Source organism: Chelmon rostratus, chromosome 17, assembly GCF_017976325.1.
Source record: "Chelmon rostratus isolate fCheRos1 chromosome 17, fCheRos1.pri, whole genome shotgun sequence".
Lineage (NCBI taxonomy): Eukaryota > Metazoa > Chordata > Actinopteri > Chaetodontiformes > Chaetodontidae > Chelmon > Chelmon rostratus.
In genome coordinates, this window is record NC_055674.1 from 5,063,099 (window position 1) to 5,090,149 (window position 27,051).

Below are 27,051 nucleotides of genomic sequence, written 5' to 3' on the forward strand. Positions count from 1 at the left end.
CTTAACAGCAGGAGAACAAAAACACACTTGCTAAGAATCTCATGTTTAAGTAAAGTTTTCAGGGTTTACCCAGACCGTCCAACAGAATCCAGAACCTTTCCTCAGCCTGCATGTTAAGCTTGTAGTCACCACAAACAGACACAGAGGAGGAAGAACAGAGGACAAGGCAGAAGACTTATCCTCACAAAACCCCCCTGCTGCTAAAACCTGCCGTTCTCCAGCTTCCACACCCTCACTCTCCCAGAAACATCCAGCCTTTTCATTTTTGTTCTATTACTTTTTTCGTGAGTTTTCTGTCTGTTGATCTCCTTGTTGTCTCCTCTCTCGGATCCTTCCAAACTCCCTCTCTCCTCCCTCTCATTCTCTGCTTTACTCCACCCTGTGGGAGTGTGGAAGGAGGCGCAGCACTGGTGATGTCATGCTAGGAATGCAGCAGATACAGGCGTAGCAGCGAGGGGAGGAGTGTGAGGACAGAGGAGTGGGTTTATAATGTTAAAGCATGGCAGTGTGCTTAAATGGAGAGCCCTGTTTTCGGCAGGAACGCTGATGTTTCAGCACGGGCGAGAAGAATCGCTTGAATCAGGTGATGTGGATTTCATGCTAACATGTCGCTCCAGGTTAGCGGGAGGGGCGAGGGAGGATGCATGTCTGATCATGTGAGCGAGCGTGGAGCAACCTGTGGAGCGACAAAAATGTGTTGTGCTGTACATGGGTGTGTGAACGAGCACGAAGCTGGGTTTTTTTTTTTTTTCTCCAAACGTAAGCTTCGACATTCAGGATACCAGTGGCTTTTAATGAATACGTGTTGTAATCTAAACACAGAGCTGAGAGCGTCTGAGTCACCGCGCAGCCATTCTAAGAAAATCTCCACATTCTTCCACAATGACGGGGTGAATCTAGGATGAACTCTGCAAACAAGAACAGCGTGACTGTTCAGGTTTCCGCAGTGTCCTGAAATGATGTTTAATGAAACGTGTGTGATGCGCGAGGGTTAGTTTGTTGTTTCGGTGGGTTAAGGTGCGTGAAAAATCCCATACTCACACTTACCAACTGAAGCACATCTTCATCTTTTGGCATGATGGAGAGCTCCAACACGCTCTCGCTGCAAGACATGCACAGGGGGGAGGAAGAGGGGAGGACAGGAAGAGTAAACACACAGATTGGGTCAGGAGGAAAATGCTCCATTCCGCTAAAAGATTCCAATATCCTGAGCTGGCGCTTGATACAAAGTGTGAGACGCAAAAATAGAATAAATATTTAATATGAAATTCTGTATTAATTCATCTGAAACTGACAAAAACAGAATCCTGCCTAAGTGTGCATCAGCTCAGGATTCAATCTACCATGAGAAAATTAAGCATTTCTGCTATCATTAATATTTGCTGCACACTCTGATCTTACTGCCACAGCAATCCAAATGCGCTCCAAGCTGTGAGGCGTACAGATTTTAAACTAGGAGAAAAGAGAGCACTGGTATCAGATTGAGTCGGTATCGACAGATTCCCCGAGCGCTCATCACTAATGCCGCTGACCCGGACCTCTGACCTCCCTGTGGGATTCTGGGTCTAAGAGAAGGTCAGCATCTGAGGAAAGTTAATATGAATAATAAAATAAAATTTCAGAATCTAACTCAAGCATTGGGATGCAAAGCTTCTTCTGTAAGATTCAAAACCAGCCACCACATAAAACTTTCCAGTGAGGCCAGTATATGGGTCATTTCTTCAAGCCCCTAATTTCCCCTCCGGCTTTATCTGGACCACGTAGAGCATCTGCATGTGTCGAGTACACTGCCTCAGGCTACTCTTTTTTCAAAAGCAGAGAAAACTAATTCTAGTGACTAGATGTATGTCATCTCTGTGGTAAGCCTGCGAAGAAAAAGCAAACAGATGGTGCACTAAATCAACACACCCAACGCTCAAAGTGCTGACAGGCAGGAGGTCTTACCTGTTCTGAATGAGGGCTATCACCTGCGAGTACGTCTTTCCGAGCACACTCTCTCCGTTCACTTTCACCAGGCGATCCCCTGCGAAACACAGACGTTTTTATGTTTATTATTAACAGGTCTGTATGTTGACCTTTGGCCCCTCAAGCAGGTGCACGGCAAGGAAGACACTGAGCAGGGACACATTTCCAAGGCAGCTATAAAAACTTAAAATTCAGGAGTGTAACAAACAATATTCTCTTTATTTACATTCTAATGGCCAAGGTGTGTCTAATTTCAACAATACTAAAAACATGCAGGCAAAACATGAAGCTTATTATCCTTATAAGGCACGGAAGGACAGCGAGATGTGCCATAAACAGAACCGCAGCCTGAGCCAATTCAAACATAATCTTTTTATCATTGTCATAAAAGCAAAGCTCAGTCTCCAGCGTGTCTCGGAGGCAGAATCTTTCAAATGTCAAATTCAAACCAATCAAATTAAAAGATCGCTAAAATCTTGAGGAATTTGTCCCCTGATTAACAGTAAAGCTGTGCAGGGATGTCAGCACATCTTAGCATTCTGTGAACTGAGGCTCCAGGACCTCCAAGACCTTTCATGGTGACTTCATGCAGGCTGAAACACATTCAAAGTGCTCAGCTTTTTGGTGTTTTTTTGCACATGTTCATGCTGTGATATGAGTTTCTAGATGTGACAGCCTGTGTTAAAGCATGCACACTGGAGTACTGGTTTGGTCTGTCTGAGCTGCTGGGAGTGGACTGCTGCCCTGCTCAAACAGCAAGACACAACAGGAACACTTCACTGGGTCTGTCACATTCAAATGCACTTGAAATTTTGAGTTGTCATACAGGTATTTGTGTTATATCATCCAATGAAGTTTAAAAACAACGCGCTGTCTTTTGTGAGGGAAATATAAATTCTTTATATAATCTAGTATTTGCGCTAATTCTTGATTGTTCCCCTTAGCTGAATCTTTCATATCACTGTGCATCTGCTCATGGCTGCAGCATCACGTGACCGGAGCTCTCCCAACAGATTTCCAATGCAAATCAGGATGTTAATGCTCCTGCACCATATGTTCCCTTTACCTGTGCACAAGCCCGCCTGGTGGGCCGGACCTTTTTCTCTCACACTCTTCACAAATATGGTGTCCATCGGCTCCATTCGACCTTTCTGGTACCCTGGACGACAGAAGACAAAGAGGAAGAGGTGCAAAGATCAGGGACTGTACCTGCTGAATTGTGAACATGTAATAATGTTAAAACAAATCAAACAACCCTTTAGGTTGCTCCTCTGGTTTAAAGATAAAACCTTTTTGATCCACACTTTTGAGTACTTGTGTTCATGACTTACTTTTAAATTAATTCTCATGATTTACTGTCTATTATTGTTCTCATGCTACTTTAGATGCAGTACTGCATAGTGTCCTGTAGGGGGTGCAGAAAGGCTGCAGAGCAGAGGTGACAGGGTAATACAGGAGGTCCCAGCTCATTACATCATCACTTATCTCACTGTATAAGGTTTTAATTTGATGCCTGATGAGAAATAGAAGAGGAGAGATGGACAATTACCTTTTCCGTTTCCGTTCTCCTCATCCTGCAAAAAACAGAAACAGAATTACAGCTCAAATTCAAGTCGAGTCGCATTTATTAATAGAAAATAACCAGTGTCGAAGGGCTTTGCATAGAGTCAAGATGATAGAGAAAATTAAAACAACTGTATTGTCATATCATTACTTAAGGGAAATTAAATGCAGCAGTAAAGAGTTGTGTCTTTAGCCGATAGATGTGATGTAAACTGCCCCACATTGCAAAAGTAATAAAAGCATGCAAGACTGTGTCCAGATCCAGATCTCTGTGTACATAGATGTGAAGTCAGAGGCCCAAGAAAAGGCTGCACTACCAGCGAACATTTCAGGACTGATAATAAGTTTCTGTCTTACTCTCATTCAGCTGGAGAACATTTCTGACCCTTCTGCATTTGGCAAATTTATGGCAAAGTCTATCACTGCTCTCACAGGCAGGAGTGCTAATAAATGCGGATTCAGGGTTTACATCTTGCAACATCGTCAAAAGCAGAAGTGCTCGTTCTCCATGTTTAAACACTGAAGTTTTTTTGCAGAGAAAAGCAGATTTTTTGACCCATGACCTTTATTTTACCCTGGTTTTATCTACATCTCCATGGACACCAGAAGTTATAAGTACGTCATTTCAACCTGCAGTGAGTGTTTACCGGCTTCCACAAATGCCAGCGACTTCCCCGGCATCTCGAGCCAAACCTCCTGACACAGTCCTGTTTGCTTTTATGAGCCTTTAATGTTGGAGTGCAGCTGCAGCACAGACACTGACTTTCAGGTTAGACAGTCTGGCAGGTACTCATGACGTCATGTGAAGCAAACACACACAGAGCTGTTAGCAGTGAGGATGGCGGTGGTGAGATTTGATAGCTGCAGTTTGTCTGATCATGTCCACACACACATGCACACGCAGGCGCACACACACACACACACACACACACACACACACACTAAGCTGAGTGGACAGTTTGGGGTTAGGGCCACGGTGGGCTGACTGCTGCCTGGCTTTATGCTACGCTGAGTGGGCTCATTCCTGGCTCTGCAGACAATGGTGGGGGGTTTAGAGGCAGAGAAAGGAGAGCTGCCGACCCCAGAATAGAGCTCCGAACTGGGGACACTCTGCAACTGACCAGCCCCAGTCTGAACACATCCGCGGTGGGCACAAGACTCTGCATCTGGATCAAACACTGTGCACAGTGTGAAGCAGCAGGGACCATTCACATGCATAAAACTACTTATTTCTACAGATATCTGACGCTGGTAATAGATGCATACTGTTTTTATATTGCAATATAAACACTCAAATATATGTGCAAGCATCTTCATATAGCAGAAGTTTTTGTATGTACGAATGAGTCCAAGGCGCAGTAGATCGAGGAGAAGCCATCGAGACTGAGCACCACAAGGTTGCAATTTCAGGCAGCAACGCAAAGGTGCAGAGAAAATGCAACTTTTCTCAATGATAGATGAATGTGAAATGTCAGAGGTTCTTTTTGAAGACTCTGCTGGGGTCACACAGGAGAAGGAGAGTTTGAAACTTTTAGATAACATAACTGCAGACTCTTGAGGACATTCAGGTCCTGCAGACACCATGAAATGAGGGCCCAACTGGGTCATGCACCCGCTAGGCCTCTGATAATTGGACACTATGAGGGTAATTTGGGAGACTTCCACGAAGGCTCTTCAGTTCAGAACGAGAAGCTCTGTGGGCCCAATTGTCCCAAAACACCATGTGACCCTCGAGGCAGAGGAGACGAGGACAGAACCGGGGCCAAAGGCCAGCAGTGGGCCTATTGTCCAGGGCCAGCCTGGTACGGCCTGACTGCCAGAGAGTGGTACCAGGCTAAGACAACAGATCTCATTCAATCTGCGCTCCTATCTGCAGCTGCTGGATGGTGGGGTGGTAGAATAATAATAGAGGTCTTGTTTCAGCTGGCTCACCCCACCCCAGCCCTCAATTTCACATCTGGAGCCATTTGCCCCCACACCTCAAAGAGCTAAATAACCACTCGCTCACATAGAGGCTCATTCCAAAACACCAGAACAATCTCGAATTCACCAAGGACTAAAAACGAAGCCCGTGGAGTGATATTGAAAAACAGTGAGGAGTGTTGAAACCAGTCTGTCTCGCAGGCTATGGGGGCGATATTTACATCCTTCAAAATGTGACATTTTCTTGCTCTCACCAATGAAGAGCACATGTTGTTGTTGCTCCTTCCTGTAATAACCTTTCAGCAGACGTGGTTTGTTCAGTCAGCTCAGCTTCTTTTCTCTTTTTGTCTGCGAGTTCATGTCGCTCAGCTCCACCTCGCTCACTCCAGTTTGATCGGCCTTATCTCCAAACTCAAACTGGCTCTGTCCAGTTAAACACAAGGCTTTCAAAAAACGCTTTAAATGATGGCTCGGATGAAACGGAGAACATGTTCCTTATAAAAATAAATGTGGAAGTTGAAAAAAGAAGGAAAAACACTCTGCATTTATACTGAATACAATTCAGCATTCAGACATTCTCCAGTGGACACCTGCAGGTCTCACCTTGAGGTTGGTGTGCAGGGCAGATTCTGGAGGGTAAACGATGAAGTGGCGTAGCGTGAAGCCGAAACCCTGGGAGTTCTTATGGAGAACCAGCGTCCGGGGACCCTTCCAGCCCACCCCTTCCCTTCCCGGCCGGGTCGCCATCGGCGGCCGAGGGTTGTCACCGGCTGAGGAGAGACCATCCCTCCGCCCCTTAGCCTGTGGACACAAACGAAGAGAGATTTAGTGAGATTCAGGGGGGTTCATGTGTATTTTCTGAGTAGTTTAGATGGCCAGAGTGTGCACATGTGCGTTCTCTGGTATAAACTCTGCAGAAATTAACAATCTGATATCAGTTTTTCCTAAAATCCAGATGACAATCTACAGCATTTTTCTATAATTTGTACCAACACTGGAGAAATATTCCAGTTTTACAGATGCAACACACTTTATGATTCCCTGGAGATGCACAAGGCGACTCTATACTCAGAATGCAGACTATAGACCCTCGACTGCTGGGTATTACATCAACAGCTTCCTCATGCAGTCCTGAATCAGTCCTGGTCAGTCCTGCATGCCACCCAGCCTCAGAACAATAGTCCACACCTGGGGGGTCCACTATCAGGAAGGGCCACGTCTAGACAGGACCAAGGAGGGAATGTGTGGCTTCATGCCGTTCTGACCATGCTGACCTTGGTCTTATCACAGGGAGAGAGGGTCCAGCAGGAATCTGGACTCCGAGTGGAGAATAAAGGCAGATTTCCACCCGCTCTCTAAATATCTCATTCCTGAAGCCGAGTAAATAAGCCCTGCCAGTTCAGCTGACAGACACACGTGAGAACTATCACCCTCGTGCTGCCCCGACGACCCACATCTGTCAGTCAAACACAATCACCTGACCAAACAGGCAGGAGCGAGGAGGAGGAGGAGGAGGAGGAGGCGGAGGAGGAGAGGGGGGGAATCCTCATGTCAGCTCAGAGGCCGGGTCTGCTGTGATTTAGGTATCTTGTGCAGCACGTTCACTATCAAACGTTTCTTAGTGAGACTGAACTTGCTGAACTCTTCTTGACTTAAAGGAACAGATCATAAATTTGAGAGACGGCTCGACACTATAATCATCAATGTGTCATCCAAACCCAGACAGTCAATCACTGTGCCATGCTAACGCTTTAGCATGCACTCTGCAGAATCTCTTACAAGGCTAAATATACTCGTCGATCTCAGCATGCATATCAAATTCTCTTATTCTTTAATAGTGCTATTGATAGACACTACTGTCCCACAATGCAATGCACAACAAGAATAGATAACTGGAAGGTTTTAAACTGATGAAGCTCCAGAAACATCTTGAAAATGAAAAATAAAGCATTAAAATTTTGGACAAAAGTGTGTTCTTTGAATGAAACAACTGATAAATCTAGCTAAACAGTGTCAATCTGCAACAATTCTGATCATCCATTAATTTTTTAAGTTATCTTTTAAGCAAAAATTACAAAAAATGAACTCGTTCCAGCTTCTCGGATGCACTGTAAATATTTGCTGGTTTTCTTCTTCTGTTGGAGAAAAATCTCTAACTTTTGGACAGAATAAGCCATTTATGTCAAATATTTTCACTATTTTCTGACATTTTACAGACTGATCAATCAAAAATAACTGGCAGATTAATCAAGAATAAAAACAAGCATGTCTAGTACAAACTGGCACTAAAGTTCCTGCATACTAACTTGCAGAGCTGCACAGTGTGCACATCAGTATAGTTTTAATATGTTTTTAATGGGACTGGTGCAGTTTAAGATGCCTCAAAGATGAATGTAAGTAATCTCAGCGTGCAAAAACAGCTTAACTGATTTTCTTTAATTGTCAAACATGTCACGCAGAACACAAGGTTCTTCCATCATGATGCACTCGTCTCTGATCCAACACAGCACCTCCTGTTTCCGTTTAATCTGCCAACAGCTCACGAGGAAAAGGTTTAATAATTCAGTACATCAAACAATTCTGTTGCCTGTTTCAAGTGACAGAAAGTGTGTGTTGCAATATTAGCGGGCCAGAGGTGAACATGTCTAGACTACAAGCTGCAACCCCCCCAAGAAATGTACACCCCACACCCCCCATCTACACACAAACACGCACTAATACATAACAAACACAGACACACACACTTTGACCTGGCAGGCCCGTCACGAGGCCACACAACAACAGGAAGTGGCGGGCTGGAGGCAGGAAGTGTGGTAGCGTTGCGGTGTGGGATAACCAGATGCTCCTATAAATAAAACCCCCTCAGAGATCTCACTCTCCACCATGGAGGCACTCGTTCACTCCTCTTTCTCCTTCCTTCCACCTCTTCTTCCTCTCATCGCATGCTTTAATGTAATGGAAATCCGGACATCACCGCACATTTTCTCCCTCTACTTTTACGTTCCATCCGCGGGAAAGGAGACCAAAACTAAGTTTGGACATTTAGATTTCTTTCTGAAATGTGTGTCCGAGTTTGTAGATACATGTGGGGGAAAACTTGAATGTTTGTCTTCTACTGAGAAGCATCACAAAGCCTCTTCAGAAGTGTGCATAAGTGTGTGCTTTTTGCAGGGTGAGATGAAAGCCTGATCTTTAGTCTGTCAGTCCAAACAATGTAAAGTAACACCTGCTATTTTCTCAAAGAGGCCAGCATTGAGGCCTATTGTGTGGCATGAGAGCAACATAAAGAGGTGCGTGAGGAAGGAGGAGGAGTGTTCGGCGTGTCAAATAAAAATGATAAAGAAAACGAGAAGGCTACGGGGGGGGGGGAAGAAAAAGGAAATGAAAGGAGGAAGAGACCGAGTGAATTCCTCAGAGGGAGCGGTTTGGCTTGGACATGTTGAAACACACACACTGTAACCGGCAGAGGAGGTGAGAGTGAATGAGAGGAGAAGGATGAGGAGGACGAAGAGGAGGAGGAGTATCGGGCCCCGGCGAGGGACAGGCTCCAGCACGCCGGTTTCGACCGCATGGCCCCTCCCGGCGCTGGGAATACCAAACCCTGTGATTACCCAAAACACACAGGGTCTGACTGGGTCTCTGAGCCAGCGCTGTTTCCCACTCTTCTGCTCTGGCCTGTGTGGGACGAGCGTCTCTGCTCGGCTATTCCGCCGAGTCAACAGTCCACCTTCTCCCCCTGAAGCCAGAAATAAATCCTCTCTTGCACACTCGTCACCTTGAGGCGACCGGTTTGTCCTGTTCGGTTTAGTTTTTACGCAAAAGCAAAAAAAAAAAAAAAAAAGATCCAAACTTGCTGACACGCTCTGGTCTCTCCAGGCAGTTGGACACTTAACCAACAAGGCACTTGGAAAATTTTTTCTGTGGTTTTCAGTCTAAACTTGACTTCCTATGCAGGCTTAGAGCACAGACAAGGGAAACCTCGCTCTTGTTACGCTGAGAGAAGAAGACAGTATTTCCTATTGGGAATTTATCCTTTTAGGGCTCTTTTTGCCTCAAACCTGGACGTGTTCTCACCTGCTGAAGCCAATTACAATAACAGATAAATTGTGAGTCTCCTCCAGGTGATGCAGAGCCTTGGGGGATCTCATTACCACCTGAAGATGATGTCATTAAAGCACACGGTAAAAAGCCGCACTGGAAACGATTGTTTTTGAACGTGTAGAGCAGCTTGTAATGGCACACGACAGCTACCTGCTTTGAGGAGGCGTTTAGTAGGTAAAGCGGTGACAACACACACCGCAGCACGCGCTTCCCCGTGGATATCTGCACTCCTGATTTCAATTACAGAGCATATCATTAAAGGGAAATGTTACCGACTTCCAACCAGCTTTGTATCATTACAACGTAGGTCGCATCTGCAAATGAGCAAACTTCAAGACACGAAACTCACTGAACTGTCAAACTAGGCAGTGTGAATCAAAAATGAATCAAGCTTTTACGAGAAAGTTTCTGACGAGGCCGCCATTGCTAGAAACCGGACAAGTCAAAGGCAAACACCGCCAAACGTCACGTTTAGTGGCTCGGTGCTGCAGTGCATTCTGGTTGTTGGTTGTAGTATTTCTACCGTTGAGGAAAAGGAAACACTGCAGCCCTCTCTCTCTGTTTCCTCTGGTCTCGTAACACGGATGTCTACAAATTTTGAATCTCTACTCCACAGACGCACATGCATGACCGATGGGACAGAACGTAAGTGGTCCTGTCCTGTCCTGCTGACAGGATCACTACACTTCTGTTAAAAATTTAAAACTTTAACAGATCTTAACTTGCAGTGCCAAAACTTAGCGCTTCATCAGCTTTGTTAAAAAATATATTTTTCTTTTTTTTAAGTGATAATCTTTCCTACAATCTGGTAAAAATGGCTTTGCTGTTCGTAAGAGGCTTTTCTAGGACATGATGATACTGTCATGCAGCAGCCGTAATCGTCAGCAACAGCGTACGTGTTGGTTAGCATGAACACACACACACACACACACACACACACACACACACACACACACACACACACACACACACACACACACACACACACACACACACACACACTCCTCTCCTCACTCCATCCAGAGGTAAAGCAGCACGGAGGAATGCAGTGGCTGTCGGGGAGCCGGGCTCCTGCTAAAACCCCAGCAGGGCAGAACAATAATGCTCTTTTAAACAGCTGAGAGCTGCAACCTGTTTGAAAAGTGGAGCTTTACGGACGTTACAAATGCTGACGAGCCTTTAATCCCGATGGCTGTCTGCACCCGCAGGCCTGAGCCGGGCTGCCAAGAGGGAGCAGGAGAGGGACGGTGAAAAGCCTGATCATTCCTGGACTCACCGGCCACACGGAGAGCATGCTCCACCACCTCTGCAGGTCTAAATGCATCCTACGTCTGCTGACGGAGATGCATGATGAGTGTGTGAATTTCCCGCTGCGGTCCGATACAACTCCAACAAAAGAACGCAACCTGCCCGACAAGTGAGGGATTCAAATACAGAGCGGCAGCGCAAGTTCAACTACTGTACATGCAATTTACATAAGAAGGTGTTTTATGAGCCATGCATGCGTGTGTACAGGTTTGCACGCGCCTAAATGTCAATATGAAAGTCGTATGTATGCTCAAAAACCAGTTCAACCCCATTGTCAGTGTATCTAGGCCAACAGGTGATGATGCAATGTCAGTTAAACAGGGTTTTCTACTTGAACAGCAAAACATATTGTACTTGTCTTTTGTCTAACTGACACCTGCCCTACCGATGGTCATTTTAAATGGTGAGACCAGGCAGAGGAGGAGGAGGAGGAGGAGGAGGGCTGCAGTTTTAGAATAACTTTACAGGATGACTCGGGAGCTCGGCAGGCAGACACACATGTAGTCAAAGCATGATGTGGGTTCAAATGTGGTCTGGGACTTTTCACCCTCCCTGCTCCTCCTGTCTGAGAGGGCAAAGCGCCACACAAACAGCATATGAAGTCACAATGTACTTGCAATTAACAATATGGAACTTTTCTACACCCTCAACCAGGAAGGTGTCTCAGGTTTGTCACACAGTACTGAAAAAAAGACATCAAATAAGTTAATTTTTGGCATCTGAGGAGGCGCTTTGTGGCAGCATGTTCTTCTATATAATGTGAATTCTTCTTAATTTGACTTTTAATCATCTTTACAAACTGTGAGGGTGTTTTTCTGATTGTTGGGGCTGCTGCAAATAAACGCAACGTAGGAAAAAACGAAATCACAGCTAACAGAAATGAAGACTGGCGACGTGACGACGGGGCAACCTGGCTTCACCAGCGTGAGACGGTGACGACTAACAGTCTGTGTTTGTCCCAGCTGTGCCCGTACGGCCCCTCTCTCCTCCCCCACACTCACATTCCTGATTGTGGCATTTCTTAACTGTGTCAACGAGTCAGGGGGTAGTGGGGGGGGTGGTAACAACCTGGGAAAAGGGGCATGTGATATTCCACACAAATGCCCACACTTAAATGAGACCATGTGGGGAAGTGATGCCCTGGATTCTGAGGGCATTTTGGGGGGAGGGGATGCTCAAACACACAGTTCTACAACACCTCGCTAGAAGTGGCACTTAGCAGCCCCCTTCATCTGCCTTTAGCCAGTAATTAGAAACCCCTCCAAGGAAGGAAAGGGTCAATTTAACCACACAAACAGAAGGAGAACGAAGTGGCACAGTTTTATGCTACCCATATTTGCTCCATCTTTTAGGGTGATGTACATCTTCAATGCATAATTCGTATTTAAGAATTTAAAGGAATATAACTGAATTGTTTTTGTGCTGGTGGCTGTTCGCCTTGAGATCATCACTGGCCACTTGGTCATTGTTTGCACGTCTTTGTTTACCGTTACGTCACAGAATGAAATCCAGCGATGCTGATCGGACTGAAATCTCTGCCATCACAAAGAAAACCTGCCAAACATCAAACAATCTCAATGCTCTGAATTAAAGACGCCACACGTGAGGCTGCCAAACAGAGTAAACAAGCCTGGAGGTGAGGAACAGCTGATGGACATGTTTAAAGGGACAAAATTCTAGTAATAAATCGCGTCACATTGTTTCACAGAGGGTCTGAGAGCCCAGCAGAAGGAGCCTGAAGGCAACACAACTACCTGCCTGGAGACACCAAAATCTGTCAGCAGCTGAGTGGTTAGCAGACTTCAAACGACGGGCTGACAGTTACACAGATACTCTGTTGACATGAGTGGCTGAAACAATCCCACACAGCGGTTTCTGGAGAGGATCCTGCTGATATCACTGTGTGCAGCCGCAGAAATCCCCACGGGCAGCGAACGATGCATCTGAATCGTCACCTCAGTGGAGAAAACGCAGGAGCTGCTTACGTGGTCTTAGGCGATCGATCGATTAGTTGATTGAATTCATCAGCAAGAATTTTAACTGACGTATTTCAACTAATGTATCACATAAAACCCCCCAAAAATCTGCAGGTTTCATCTTCTCCAATTTGAGAATTTTCTATCTTAAATAAGACGAAACCCTTCAAACTGATTAAATTAATAATTAGAAATTCCACTGGGCATTAACCAATCATGTAACTGCTGATGGCTGATGCTCTCAATCACTGACTTGGTATCAGGCCACTCGAGGAAGACGGGTGACCTGTCCTTACCCTGGGCTGGTGAGAGCTCTGCCTGTACCCAGTGGGCATGGCGGGCGGCGACACTGAACCCGTGGCACCGCGGAGCACCGCCAGCCAGATGCAGCGAGGTTCCGGGGAGCTGCAGTCCACCCCCACCGGGTTCTGGAAGCTCCAGTCAGACCCGGCCGGCGCAGGGCATGGGAGCATAGCAGCGGGCATCGGGGCGTGGAGTTCGCTCAGATCCGCATCCCTCACTGCCCACATGGGCCGATCGCACGCTCGCACGCAAGGTCGTGGACGAGGTCCAGATGCAGAAATACAGAAGATACAATCAAGCAAAGAGAAGATGGGTGGTTTTAGTGGAGCTTGCAAATCCTCTGGGATCCTCCAGTCATTCAAGAGTCTGAACTTCCCGTCTCCTGGCTCCAATCCATCGCCGTCAGTGCCGAGCCTTCAGAACGTTTAATCCCGCAAGCTCCACATCACAGCCCGTCGCTCCTGACCTCCGGGAATCAGCCCTCCAAGACTCTCTCACACACATTCAGACGCTCTCACAGGGGTTGAGCAGAGAGGAAGCAGACGGCGGACTCCTGGGCAGCAGATGGAGGAGTGTGTGTGGCGCAGGGATCAGAGGTAGGTCTGGTTTCACTACAGACACACACACAGAACAACGAACAGCGTCCCTCCCAATGGTGTCCGGTGATGTTCTGCATACAAAGCCGCTCTGTCCACCCCCAAAACACACACTGCTGTCCCAGAGGGCTGGATCCTCTGTCTCTCCTCCCTCCCACTGCCCTCTCTCTCTCTCTCTTTTCTTTTCCCTTCTTTATCTCTACTGCCAAACAAATCCCTTCATCTCGCTCTCATCTCTATCCGAAACTGTGTCTATCTCAGCGAGCATCAGCTATTTCATCCCTCCTTTTCTCTGCTGCTCTCTTTTCCTTCCTTGTTTTTGTTACTAAACAATCACTCACTCCCACCACACCAACCGGTCCGACAGTCACCAGCAGACAAACAACTGTGCTGTACAGTAAACTGGAACTCTGTGGTTTAATCCAAAAACAGTGGACATCGCTGTGGCCGGCCGGAGGAGGGGTCCTGCTCCAGCAGTTAACAGTCCAGATGGAGACATCTCCTGCAGGCTGCTGCTGATAGGCTAAATTCAGCGCAGATCTCTCTTGTGCCGCACGTGTGCCGCATGTGTGTGCGAGCGACACAAGCACATCGACAAAGCTGTGATCCCGGCGCTAAACTCCACAAAAGCCGGCCCTGCCTCCGCCGCCTCCCCTCCAAGCAGAGTGGAGACAAACAAAAAAAAGAGAGAGAGAGAGAAAGAGGCCAATTTCCAGCACAAAGAGAAAAGAAAACATTTGCCTTGCTGCTGTGTTCACTGTTTCACTCCCTTTCTTTTTTGCTTAAGAGGGAAAAATATAGAGGAGGGAAGATGATAATGAGAGGAGAGGAATTGGAAAAAGCTGAAGGATAAAGAGGAGAGAGCTCTCGGAATAAAACAGCTGCTCCTGGATGTCAGCGTGACCTCTCTATCAAACCTGTGCTCCCTCACGCAGTCGCTCCTATTCACAGGATCCACCCACACAGCGACACCTGAACACCACGCCACTAAATCAGCCGGAAAGGTGACCTGCACCGCCTCCGTCCTCTCGCCCGTGCAGTGGAGTTCTCACCAAACAGCCGAGCGTCCAGGATTGGAGCGAGAGCGGCAGACAGGTGACCATGTTGTTGCAGGCGGCTTTCTCCTCCAACGCTCATCGCTGTTAACGCGCCACACATCCGTTACCAATGAGGTCGGACAGGTTTCACCTGCTGCACGGCGGGGCAAGTATCAACTCGACCGGCCGCCACAGACACAGAGACCGTACCCTCTGGATACGCCGCGCTTTGCTCACGAGAACACACACTGCAGGGTGTTGTAGTTTGTACAGAATGAGGAGGTGATAAATCAAAAGAAAGATCTGAAGGCTCAAGAATATCAGGCATCACCATTCAAATACCCACTGTTACACAGAGCGTTCAGTTATAAGAAGATTTGAGTCTTTAATGTGCTGTCACTTACTTTAAAGGGCGACTCCAGCCCTTTTATTAATGTGGGGGAGTCACAAGAGACAGATTAAAAAAAGAAAAACTTTAAGAGGCAGCTTACGGCAGAAAAAACGACTTCTTACAACATGCTGTCCCACCGTGTTGGGAAGAGTTTACAGCTGAACGGACACACTCGAAGGCGGGGTTGCTCGTTAAATGTTTAAATATAGGAACAACAGCGTGCAATTTCAGATCGTCTCTGCTAGATGGCATTATGGTGCTGTGCTCGGTTATACGCGTGAAAAGTGACAGAAATAGTTGACGAAGCCGTTCCACCATCTGACAAGCAGTGCTGCTGGAGAATACCGCCTAAAACCCTGACTCCTACACGTCCCATAATGCAGCTTGGTAGTGTATTTTAATTCGAACCTCCATGCCTGCTAACGCCCATGTCATTAAAACTCCATGACCCCAGTATTCCAACACAGACCAACTCCGAACACCCCTGATGGCATTAGTCGAGGTTTTAAAGAACCCCTTTAAATACTTATCGTTAGCCATTAAAACGTGTGTCCTGGTGTGAAGTGCTTTACCTTTAAGTTTGCTAACATCAGCTAGCCATTAAAAGCTACTGGCCATACCAGACCAAGTAAGGCTGTGGCAGCGAAAGCCCCGAGTGTAGTGAATTAAGCCATTAAGCCATTTTCATCTGCAAGAGGAACATTGTGTTATTTCTCTTTTCAAAAGTTATACAGAGTCGCTTTAAAGGGCCTTTTCTGCAAAAATAACAGACCCGGTTTCGGTGGATCTACACTCCACTTCATCCCTGGTTTAAATAGTTTATAGAGTCAGCACACACTTTCACTAATACACACACACACACACATGCACACGCTGTTTATGTGTGAACACAAAGGCTGCTTCTCCCGTGCACGCACACACACACACACACACACACACACACACAAGCACAGGCCACATGTCCCACTGAGTCACAGCTGAGTATAAATACACGAGGCTATGTAATTAGGGTTCCTCATAAAGTCAGGAGGCTGTGGCTGTGGGGGGTTTCTCTTCTCTCTCTGTGGTTCAGACCAGGGCTCTGGGTCCAAACGCACCCCCAGGCGGAACCGCCCTGCAGGGGGAAGAGTGGATCACCGGCGGGCGGCAGAAGGAGGAGGAGGAGGAGGTCCGATTCTCCTCCAGGAGGGATGTGAGGGGGGACCACACCCGTGCAGGACGGCTGGCAGCGCACGGAGCTACCGTCAGATCATAGTGTATCTCTGGTGGAAAGCCAGGCGGGGGGTTTAATGTCTGAAAAATACACAAGCGCTCCATTTCACAGTGGCACCGCTGAGTGGGGATTTCATATCACATTTTTCACAATAACAGTTGGTTTTGGCAAGGAGGGAGCAGTGCCTAATTTGGAAACAAAAGGTCTCTGTCTGTCCGGCTCCCTTTTCATGAACCACGGAGGCATTTACAGAAAGGAGGAGGACGAGCGTGAAGAGCTGGGGGGAAGAAAAAACGAGAGCTTGACAAGAGATAGATGTACAAAAAGGCGTTGAGTTACAGTTTACATGGAGGGCACACATGAAGAGTTGTGACAATAGCACCCCTCCCACCAGCGACCCACACTGTCTGCTGTTTGGCTGAAGCATGCCGGAGCAGGCGGACAGCCACACATCCATCATTTGCATGCGGGCTTAATGCACATCACCAAACCGTACCTCCCATATCTGACCTCTTACTATGTGCTTGCTGAGAAAAGACGCGACACCCCGACGCAGACTTCGTGTTAGCATCTTTTTTTCATCACAACCTGGCAGCGCAAAGCTCTTGAAGTCAGGAAATCAAAGGCCGACACGCGCTGCTAATCTCAGAGGAGCGATGCCTCGCTGCCTCCCGCCCCGGCCCCCCTCCTCTCTCTGATAACAAACGCATCAGTGGAAAAGTGAAAGGGGTGAGGAGGGAGGGAGGGAGGGAGGGAGGCAATGCTGGATGGAGTGGAACACGGTCGTCGGTGTAACGGACAGATTAGTTTGGTGATATTTTTTAATCCCCTTAACACTCATAACATGACCGCGGGCCAAAAGATTAACACGCAGAGGCCTAACCCCCTCCTTTTTTTCCACTGCGGCTGCCTCCCAAGACAAAAAACAGTTTTTCTCCTTGCTGCTGCGCCTACACATTAAAACACAGAAGTGCGAGAAGGAGGAATAAGCTGAGGCTTGACGGGAAACACACAGGAAAGAGAAGATTGAAGAGTTTCGGGCTGCTGAGTGAGCCTTTAGTTGGCGTGTCACAAACAAACCAGGCTGCAGACACAACCATGGGGTGTTTGCTCTAAACACAGGCTGTGGCCATTCAGAGAAAGAACAGAATGGGTCAGCGAAGGACAAGCTGAGGCCGATGCTCATCAGAAAACTCCAACTGCAAATGTGAAGCCATAAAAGAGGAGTCGAGAGAAGCGTCCCGGGCTCAGAGTGTGAATCCTGTCCCCTGCTGGTGAGAGAAACACTGCACTGGCTCAACATGTGGCACGAGAGGTTTCATGTGTCGAAGCAGCGCCCACATGAGTTATCTGTGCCGTCACACTGCTGCTATAAATGAAAGGAGTGATGCAAACTGGACCACAAAAATGTGCATGATGTACAGCAGCGGTTTCCAGCCTCCCGATGCGTTCGCAAGATCAATCTAAGGGGGGTCACGAGACCAGTGAGAGGACAGGAGAGAATCAAAAACATGCTTTTCTACACAAATTCTGTTTATTTTTTCATCAACTGTCTCGAAAAAAACTTTTTTCTCATGAAATACGAGACGGTTTTAGCCGTTCATGCCTGTAAAAATTCAAGTTAAGCAATTTTGTTTGTTAAATTTTGTTATCTCCCTTTATGGAAGCCAACCTTTTCTTAAAGTTAACAAAATACGTCAAACTGATCAATGCATCGATGTTACATAAAGGCCTTTGTTAGGAAAGTTTTACATCAGGAAATATCCCATCAAACAGTGAACAAGCCTAAAAAACTAGACATTATACGTTATGCATTATGCATTGTACAAACACGTTTTGCTGAGTCTAAGTATTGATGTTTGACACACTCTGATGTGCAGCGATGGAGTCGATATCTCTGTCTAGACAGACATTATCTGTGATCTGTCAAAGTGGATTCTAGAAAAAAAAAGTGAGAAAAGGACGCAGCTGTTTTAAGGAGGTTAATTTTAACTTTAATCTCCAGTAAATCCTCATGCCACAGAACCTATAGGCCTATCTGGCTGCAATCAGAGTGCAGTTACCAACCAGCAGCCACTAGAGGGCAGCTACAACACAGAGACTAACAGCAGAGGGGTGTGGATGATGGCCAGTGGGGACTGAGACACTGGGGACAGAGCAAAGGGGACTCAACATGCAGCTACATACAGTGCTGCACTGTTTCTGCTGCAATGTCTGGCGTAGGGGTGTGTGTGCAGGGTGATTAAGAGCAATAAGTCAGTTACGTATGCTCTTATGTCAGCTACTAATGGATATCATCAGAGTCGGGGGCTGGAGATCAGAAAGGTCACACCTGTTGCTGGCTTTGAGGTGGAAACAGTCAGAAGACGAGAGCAGGTGGACTCGGAGACGAAATGTGCAAAGGTCAGATATCCCATCAACCCACAGCTGAGAGGAGCTGGGTGGTCCGCCCACTCCCTCCCAGACTAACTGACCAGGACTGATACCACAACAACAACAACAACAATGCACAGATTACCCCTGCAGACTGGAGGATTAAAGCAGTTAAAGCAGCCCACCTGACCCTGTCTTCCTCTTCAGGAAGTTAATGCATTATGGCCGCATTCTTAACAGGAGCCGCCACGTCAGGTCAGGCCATGTGAGTCCTGTCAGCGTGGAAACACTGCAACAAATATTCACCTTCACATCACCCCGCCACTGATTTGAATACTGCATGAAAACAATTCATGTACGTAAAACACGTTTTCTATCACTAACACACATGACCGACCATAAATCTGCAGCATTACTGCTTAAAACAATTACTCAAAGGCTGCAAGTGATGATTATTTAAAGAAAAAAAAAGCAAATATTGCTGATAATGTTCTGTCAGTCACTTCATGTGCTAATCACTGCAGCTATTTGATAAATTAGTCGGTTGGTTTTGAAGATTAATTCATTGTTTGAGCTCCAGAATCAATTTGAAGACTTCACCTTGGTCACTGGAAACTTCTCATTTTTTACAGTTCTGGAATAATCTCTTGATTATTTATTGAACTGACTGTTTAATCACAGCTTCCTTGAGGCAAAGCTGTCTTCAGATGTCTTCTTTTGTTTGACCAACAGCACAGAAACTACAAATATTCAGGTGACTGTGGTATAAGAAAGAGAAAAGTGGCAGATCTGTCTCAGCTCCAAAAAAAAATGAAAATAATCCACCCTAATTTATACATGACCACGCATCCAGCATATATTGGCTCAAGCTAACTGCTAACTGCAGCCAAAAGACAAAAAAGCCTGTTTGGGATTTACTACACAAAAACCTGATTGGCTGACTCAGAAGTGTGGATGCGTGCATCATGCTGCATCTGCCACAAGGGAACGTGGGATACATGAGTCAGCCGGCAGGCCAGCCAAGCATCTATGTAGGCGAAAAGAAAGTCAGATAGAGAAGTGAGTGGGAAGGGGGAGCACAACTGTAGGGGGGGTTAACAGATGTTGGAAAGTGAACACTGGGGAAAAATCTTGCTGAGAATAAAAAATGAGGGCAGAGAGTGATCCAAAGCAGACGTTGGAGGGAGCAGATGGTGAAGAGTGTGTTTCACAGTTACACAGCCGTGACATGGGCACATATTTACTCACAAATACACTCTAATTACCTCCCATACGCGTCTTCATTGTTCATCAGCGGCCGACATTCTTTGAAGTTATGAGGCTAGACTGCATGACTGAAGGCTAACACATTAACACACATTTGCCGCCATGCGTGCAGGTCACGTTCAGTGAAATCTTGGTGCGTTGCTCAATTATTAAACGCAATTAGATGTGTATGTTGCATATGAGCCTGTGACCTTGTTTAATAAAGAGCAGAGATTTACGAACTGTGATTAAAACCCTGAGCATGAGTGTGATGCGTGTGAGAGGCAGTGCTACTGATAGAGAGAACCAGCTAACCACACATCCATTATGTTTCCCTGCACGGTAAGTGGAGAGATGGTGCTCCACTTTAACCTAATTAGGAGGGAGTGTCTCCTCCAGCGGAGAGCCGTCTTTATGTTCAGGTCACATCAAGACTCGGAGGAGGAGAAAGCTCCATGTTTTACTCTTTTTTTTTTTTTTTTACATGCATTTCCTGCAGTCGCAGCTGTTGATAGTTTTGGTTTTATGTGGCTGGCTTTTAGGATATGTGCCTCTGAAACATCTGCCTCTATCTCAGCAGTGATGAAGGTAAAGAGAATATCAAATGTGAGGCTCAAAGTATTGAACAATGAAATTCAGGAAAACAAAATACCAACATGCACTTCCAAAAACAATATAAGATTTATTTATTTATTTGGTGGTCCCACTGAAAACCCAAAATAATACCCTGATCAATATTGATATCTGATAAAATGTTAAACAAGACTAAGTGCCCACAGTCATGCAAGCTGCTCTTTCAGGCAAAGCTCAGGGCAGTGCTCTGAGATAAATGCTAACATCAGCATGCTAACATGCTCACAATGGCAAAGCCATTCAGCAGCTTTAATGTTTTTACCATGTTAAATGAGTGCGTTGGCACGCTGACATCTAATTGGTGCGAAGGTGCAGCTGAGGGTGAAGGGGATACCCTTAGTTTTGCAGCTTTTTCCGTCACAAACCAAATTGTGACCTGATGATGGTGCTAAAGAAAAAGTTTTTAACCATTCGTCCTCAGGAGAGCATGAATGTCTTCAGCTGAAATACACGCAGATACTCTGCAATGTGCAATAAGCTACAATCAGAAGATAACAGCAGCTCTAATAGTGTCTGCATGGATGGACGCCACCAGAGGTGAGTGAGAAAATCTGCTTTTCGGAGTAAACTGCTCGTCTTCCCACCACAAAGGCAGCCATTCTGCAGGATGTCAGGCATCATTTTGTCAGCCGTCCTCAACCTAATCACAGCCGTGCTGACAGTTGTCATGAGAACCAACAAGGTGCCTCTGTTCGAGCATGAGGAAAAAACCCTGCAGGGAGACAGGTTTGAAGGCGGAGACATTTACGCTCATTATGGCCTCCAAATTGGTTTTCACAGCTGATTTTTCAGAGTGTGAAGGTTCAGGACTCTGACCTCTTATACCGACATTTTCAGACTACATTCAGCCACACTTTGCCGAAAAAGCACAGACACAGAGCCAGGCGGCAGCTTTCCAGCTGCCATATCTACACCCTGCAGTGCCACAGCGAAGCAGCGGCTGGGTTTCGTCAGGTAAACTCCCAGCCGTGCTTCCTCTTGAGCAGACACATCTGTCTCCTGATGTGTGTATATCATATATACCGTGAGGCTGTAACAACATCAGGGCCAATGACGACATCTGGCAAAGAGCTAACCCTGCTCGTCTTGCACTGTACCCCCTCCCCTCCCCATCTCTCCTCTGTACTGACCACAACCGCTGGGAGCAATCAGAGCGTCACGTCTGAGCTCCGCTGCAATAAGAGCCAACCCCCCCCACCCTCCTTCCTTTTTTTCTGCCTCTTCTTCTCTCTTCTCTTTCTTCCTTGGTTGTTTTCAGGAGCAGGCCTCAGCAGCAGAAAACCGCAGGGCTCCAGCAGGCCTCTCGACTCTCTCCACCCCCCTCCCCGTCTACGTCTGGGTGAAGGACAGCCATAGTTTGAGCCCCCTCTTTTTGGCTGCTTCCCTCCCCCTCTACAAGCCCAGATGTGTATATTTAGCTCATCCCTGCCTCTGTGTAATTAACAGATGAAAATTATAACTTTGGGACGGGAGGATGACGTCGTCGTTCTCCTTGGCTAAAGATGGAGCTGGACCCAAGCGTGCATCGCAGCCTACGGGCCCGAAACCAGGCGGCGGTCCAGCATATGGGGCGTGGCGGAGGCGATGTTGAGCCAGGTTGGGAGGCTAACCGAGCGAGGGAGGGGGGAGAAAGAGAGACTGCAGAGTGGAGTGTTTATTAGTGCAAGCAAGATGGCCTGCCTGCCTCCAACAGCCCTGGAGTTTCCATTTGAGGTCATCTGGTTTTTACATTCCTGCCATGCACCACCGCTCACACCACGCCGAGGAAGTCCTCCATCGCCCTGTATGCACAGGATCGCACAGTCCAGCGATTCGAAAAGTGGAGTCCGGGGTGTAGGAGACATTTGTGGAGCCCTTATAGCTGCGAGGGAGAGTTTATTTCATCAAAGAGACCGCAAAATTAAAGAGAAAATGAGACCACCCGGGAATCTGTGGATTATGTTTAGGCATTTGGGGATAATTGACGTGAAAATATTTGAGATTGGCTGGTTTACACGCTGCTTTTGAAGATGTACTCAAGCATGGACAGAGCTCTTAACACAGCTGGACAAATTCACCTGAAAGTTCAAGGATTCACTCGGATTTTCCGGTCTGCTTTCCGACCCTCGTGACTCTCCGCGCTGAACAAGCGGTGCCACTGGGCACGAGATATTCACGCAACATAATCAATCTCTGCGTGAATTTTGAGCCTGACCAATCAAATCTTCCCTCCTGTAAAATCAACATTTTCTCCACTCTAGTCTGAAGCGCAAAGCACAGCTGACCACACGTGATGAAAAAACACACAGAGACTCTTCTCTTCCACCGTGCAGACCGATAAAAGCTGCTGATTAAATCCAGAATGTTGCTGACCTTTGCACTCCTCCTCCTCCTCCTCTCTTCGTCAGTACCCGGCGGCATAAAGACGATGTAGAGATACCATCGGGCAAATTTTGAATACAGGAGGATTGGCCCACGCTATCCTTTCATCGGCCTGCTCCTTCCTGTTGACAGAGTGTAAACCCGGCTGCACAGAGGGACGTCTCCAGAGGACGGAGACGCTGCTGGTGTCTGTGTTTTCGCTGTTTTCCTGCTGATCCCAGAGGCTCTGCCCTATGCATGCTTAATGTAAAGACGCGATCCATACGCCAGACTGACGCTGATGCCGTTTCTGTGTCGTTAGCCTCTGTCACTCCATATGAGCAGCGGTTTAGTGCTGACCCTGCAGAAATAAACTGTCCTCTGTGGTTTTCATAACTTGTTTCACCCCAGAAAAAAAAGGTCAGACCTCAAGGGATCACGGGTCTCGCTTGCCTCCCTCTTTTGGCTGCCCAGTGGGAAGACAGCAAAAGACTGTGACACACACATATGTTCTCACTCTGTTACTCAGATGAAAGACACTCTGCTTAGAGCAAAGAGGAACGCTAATAGAAACATACTGTCCTGTTAGTTTTCATTCTGTAAACTGAGCGGGCGGAAAAGAAGGGGGCGGATTTACAAGAATCAGACCGAAACAAACCTTTTATGGCGCAAACTTATACACGAATATCTAGCGCTTTAAGGGTGACATTTAGCTGAGTGAAGCATTTTATCAAAAGCACAGCTGAATCAAAAAGAAGCCGTGTAGTGGCTGCACATTCAGACACAACCTGACAAAAATGAAAGCAACTACAGCAGTATCCTGAAGGAGATGACCAAAGATGGTAACAGAGAGGAGACAGCAGCTGCTCAAAGTCACAGAGAAATGAGAGAAGAGAAAGCTGGAATTCGGGAAAGGTTAGGGAATATATAAAAAAAAAAGAAAAAACTACCCCATCGGGAAGGATGGTGACACACAGAACAGGAAGCTGTAAGAGATACGAGTGAGAGCACAGCTGGATGTGCGCACGGCGACTGGATTTGCATGCATGTAGTATTCTGAATGAGGCATTCTTCGGGATATGCGGTGTGTTTACGTCTTTGATAGCTCACTCTGAACATGCAAACCCACAAAATAAACAGAGCTGCTGCACGCTCAGCTGCAATTAGACGCATTAGCAATTAGCGAGATGCACCAAAACATCAATTTAGACTAATCTGGAGTAAAGAGGTTTTACTGGCATGTTTTTATCAGAACGGATGCTGTGCAATGCAAATTGATCTGAAGCAGACCATGACAGCGGCCGATACTGAATTCTAACACCTGTGGCTGAAAGTCGACCATCAAATCTATCCAGATAGGATCATTATTGTGAGCTGGATGCAGTTTTTACGTGTACAGCATACTCATGTTAACAGTCCTAAGCAACTTTCTAAGATTAAACTGTGATCTACTGATGCTTTAACAAGACTTTTAAACAAAAAGGAACAAATTTTTGACTGGTCACAAGAAGCCTGGACAATTTCTCTTTGTGTATGAATTAAACAAACAAAATACGGCTTGTTAATTAATCAAATTTAGAGGTGTTGTTTGGCCACGCCTGCTTCAAGCCTTTATGCTAAGCTAGGCTAATACATGCATTTATCTCTTAGCAAGAAAGCAATGAAACGTATTTCCCAATTGTCGAAATATTCCTTTAAACCTACAACACTGAAAAGGGCGACATTTTGGACCATTTGGATAAACACAAAAAACCAAAAACACACACCAGTATTATCCCAGAATCTGAGCATGTAAACAGAGGCGGTGTTGTGCCGGACCAGCAGGCATCAGGAAAACCACAGCGCTCTATCTCTTCCCAGCATCCACAGCTCCTCATTAGCTGTCTGATAATCTCTGTCCCGAGATTTTGCCAGACTGTCAAAACAAGTTCCCTTGGAGCCTGCTTACAAATAATAGGGAGGACATGACTGGTATAAGTACTGTACATGTGCTCCATGGAGCTGGTTTTTAGCCTCAACTTCAAAACAGAGTGCATGTGAGTGTTTGGTGTGTGTGTGTTTCATTGCTGCACATGCATTCACTCTGCAGCACCGTGGCCGGGTTGGTTAGGAAGCAGAGATACAGGTCAGTGAGTCAGCTCACTAACCCCAAAGAAACGACAGTAATTCACTGCACAGCTCACAGTTCATCAACTGCTCGCTGGCCGGCTGCCATGAACAGTAAACACATCCTCAGAGAAACCAAGAGAGTTTCGTACAGTGAGCAAACATCATCACGCCTCTGGCCAGCCAGGACTCTTCTTCTCTTTTCTGGCCGAGCTGTGAAACCAGGACATGCTGTGATTCTTCTGGAAGTAGTTCATTACATACTGAAATGTCTCCTTATCAATAACTCCACTGCATAATGCAAATATTTAAACAGTTACATCACAGAAAAAGTGAGCACAGCGTGCCTGCAGAGTGCATTTATTATAACAGGAGCATCAAGAAAAAATGAAATGATAAATAAGTCTAGTTCTGATGTTTTCAAGTCTGATCGGTTGCATCGAATTGGCTCAGACAGTATGACAATTCAAAGAGGTAGCCCCCTGCTTTTATACCTGAAGCCCAGTTTACTCATGACGAGGAGGATTCAGCCAGTAAAAACAGCTGTATTATGTTTTCTCTGGTTCTGAAGGACCTTCTTGAAATCAGAGAAAATAACATCGTAAGTGCTTTCTCTGGCTTTGTCTTTCAAACCATAAAATTAGAGCAGAACGTTTCAACATCGTGAAGTTTAAAAGACGTTTATCAGGCGTTGAGTGGCATTATGGGAAATGCGGCTTCTGCCGTCATTGAGGAAAATGTCGCACGTCAATAAGCTTCACAGCAATTAGAGCTGAAACGATTCGATTAACTGTCGATCAACAGAAAACGTATCAGTCAATTTTCAAGCAAAAACACCAGGAGGACGTTAAACTGATCATCTTTGGCTTTCAGACTGATGGCTGGAAGAAACAAGGGGGTCACAGATGGACCTCAGTCTCTGAGAAATGATGCATTTCTGGCATTTTATAGGGAAATTATTTATCAAGAAAACAGCAGGCAGGTTAGTCTATGGTGAAACTGATGGTTTTGTTTACATGGTTTGCAGGATTTATGCATCAGTGTAATGACGTACTTTGATTTGTCAGGTATGTAATTATTTGGATTAGACAAAAACAGACACCTGCTTCAATCTGGAGAAGAGTTTCTCAACTGCATTAAGATTATTCACTGTATGAAATAATTGTGATAGAAGACTTTACCCGTATCATTCACAGCTGGTACAACCAAGAACATCCAAGAACAGCATGTACATAAACACACTCGCTCGTACTTGTAGTTTACGAGAGCAGGGTGTAATGTGACGGCTTTTCTGCAGGCTGTGATGGGAGGACCTGATTTCTTTTTGCTCGTCGTCACCCTCCATTGCTTCATTGAGTTTTGGCTGTCACACTGGCATCGCTCTCCCTCTGTGACTCATCAGGATTCAGTCTATTTAGTTATCTTCTGCACTGCTTTCCCCTCCGTACCCCCTCCGTCTCTGTCTGTCTCGCATTCCAGTGCAATCCCCGCTGTTCGTGAAAAGCCTCCACAGCCGACCGGAGCGAGACACAGAGCAGCATTCAGCTTCCCGCAAACGCGCTCCTTCTTATCATCAGTGCAAAAAAAATGTAAACATGATGAGAACGCAATGCAGAGAGACAAAACAAGATGCAGGATCCGATCACCTAAATGGAGATCAGCTTAACCCCTGTGGCCCTTGTTGCACACATGACAGGGGTCCCCTCCTGCCTCTTTAAGCTCAATACGGGGGGCCAAGTGTGTGACGAGGGGGGCCCCTAACCTCTGAACCTTGACCCTCATTCAAACCCGGCCTTGCTGCCTTCAGGCCGATCCCACAGACAGATACAGACGGAGTCAAGTCTGCACTTCAGAACAAGACCTGGCCTGTTCTCCATTCCTCTTACGTTCTCAGCGTCACATCAACACGAAGCCCCCCATGTGCAGCGCTCAATGACAGCCTCATATTTTCCTGCACAGAAACAACACACAGACGCAC

At 46.4% G+C, this 27,051-nt stretch overlaps 1 protein-coding gene across 9 annotated transcripts in view; it reads right to left on the reverse strand.

Moving 5' to 3' along the window:
- Positions 1 to 27,051, reverse strand: part of arhgap23a (Rho GTPase activating protein 23a) — a 64,833-nt gene that overhangs the window by 19,108 nt on the left and 18,674 nt on the right. For 2 of the 9 annotated variants that reach the window (XM_041957837.1, XM_041957836.1), the window contains exons 1-6: positions 13,133 to 13,895; positions 6,055 to 6,252; positions 3,515 to 3,539; positions 3,032 to 3,124; positions 1,945 to 2,023; positions 1,048 to 1,102 (exon numbers count right to left, since the gene is read on the reverse strand). In XM_041957837.1, coding sequence (XP_041813771.1) covers positions 1,048 to 1,102; positions 1,945 to 2,023; positions 3,032 to 3,124; positions 3,515 to 3,539; positions 6,055 to 6,252; positions 13,133 to 13,366 — 684 coding nt within the window. In that variant the 5' untranslated portion in view covers positions 13,367 to 13,895. Of the gene's footprint in view, positions 1 to 277; positions 377 to 1,047; positions 1,103 to 1,944; positions 2,024 to 3,031; positions 3,125 to 3,514; positions 3,540 to 6,054; positions 6,253 to 10,828; positions 10,908 to 13,132; positions 13,896 to 14,787; positions 14,858 to 27,051 lie in introns of those variants that run through there. The other 7 variants (XM_041957842.1, XM_041957838.1, XM_041957843.1 and 4 more) reach the window with 5 other exon arrangements.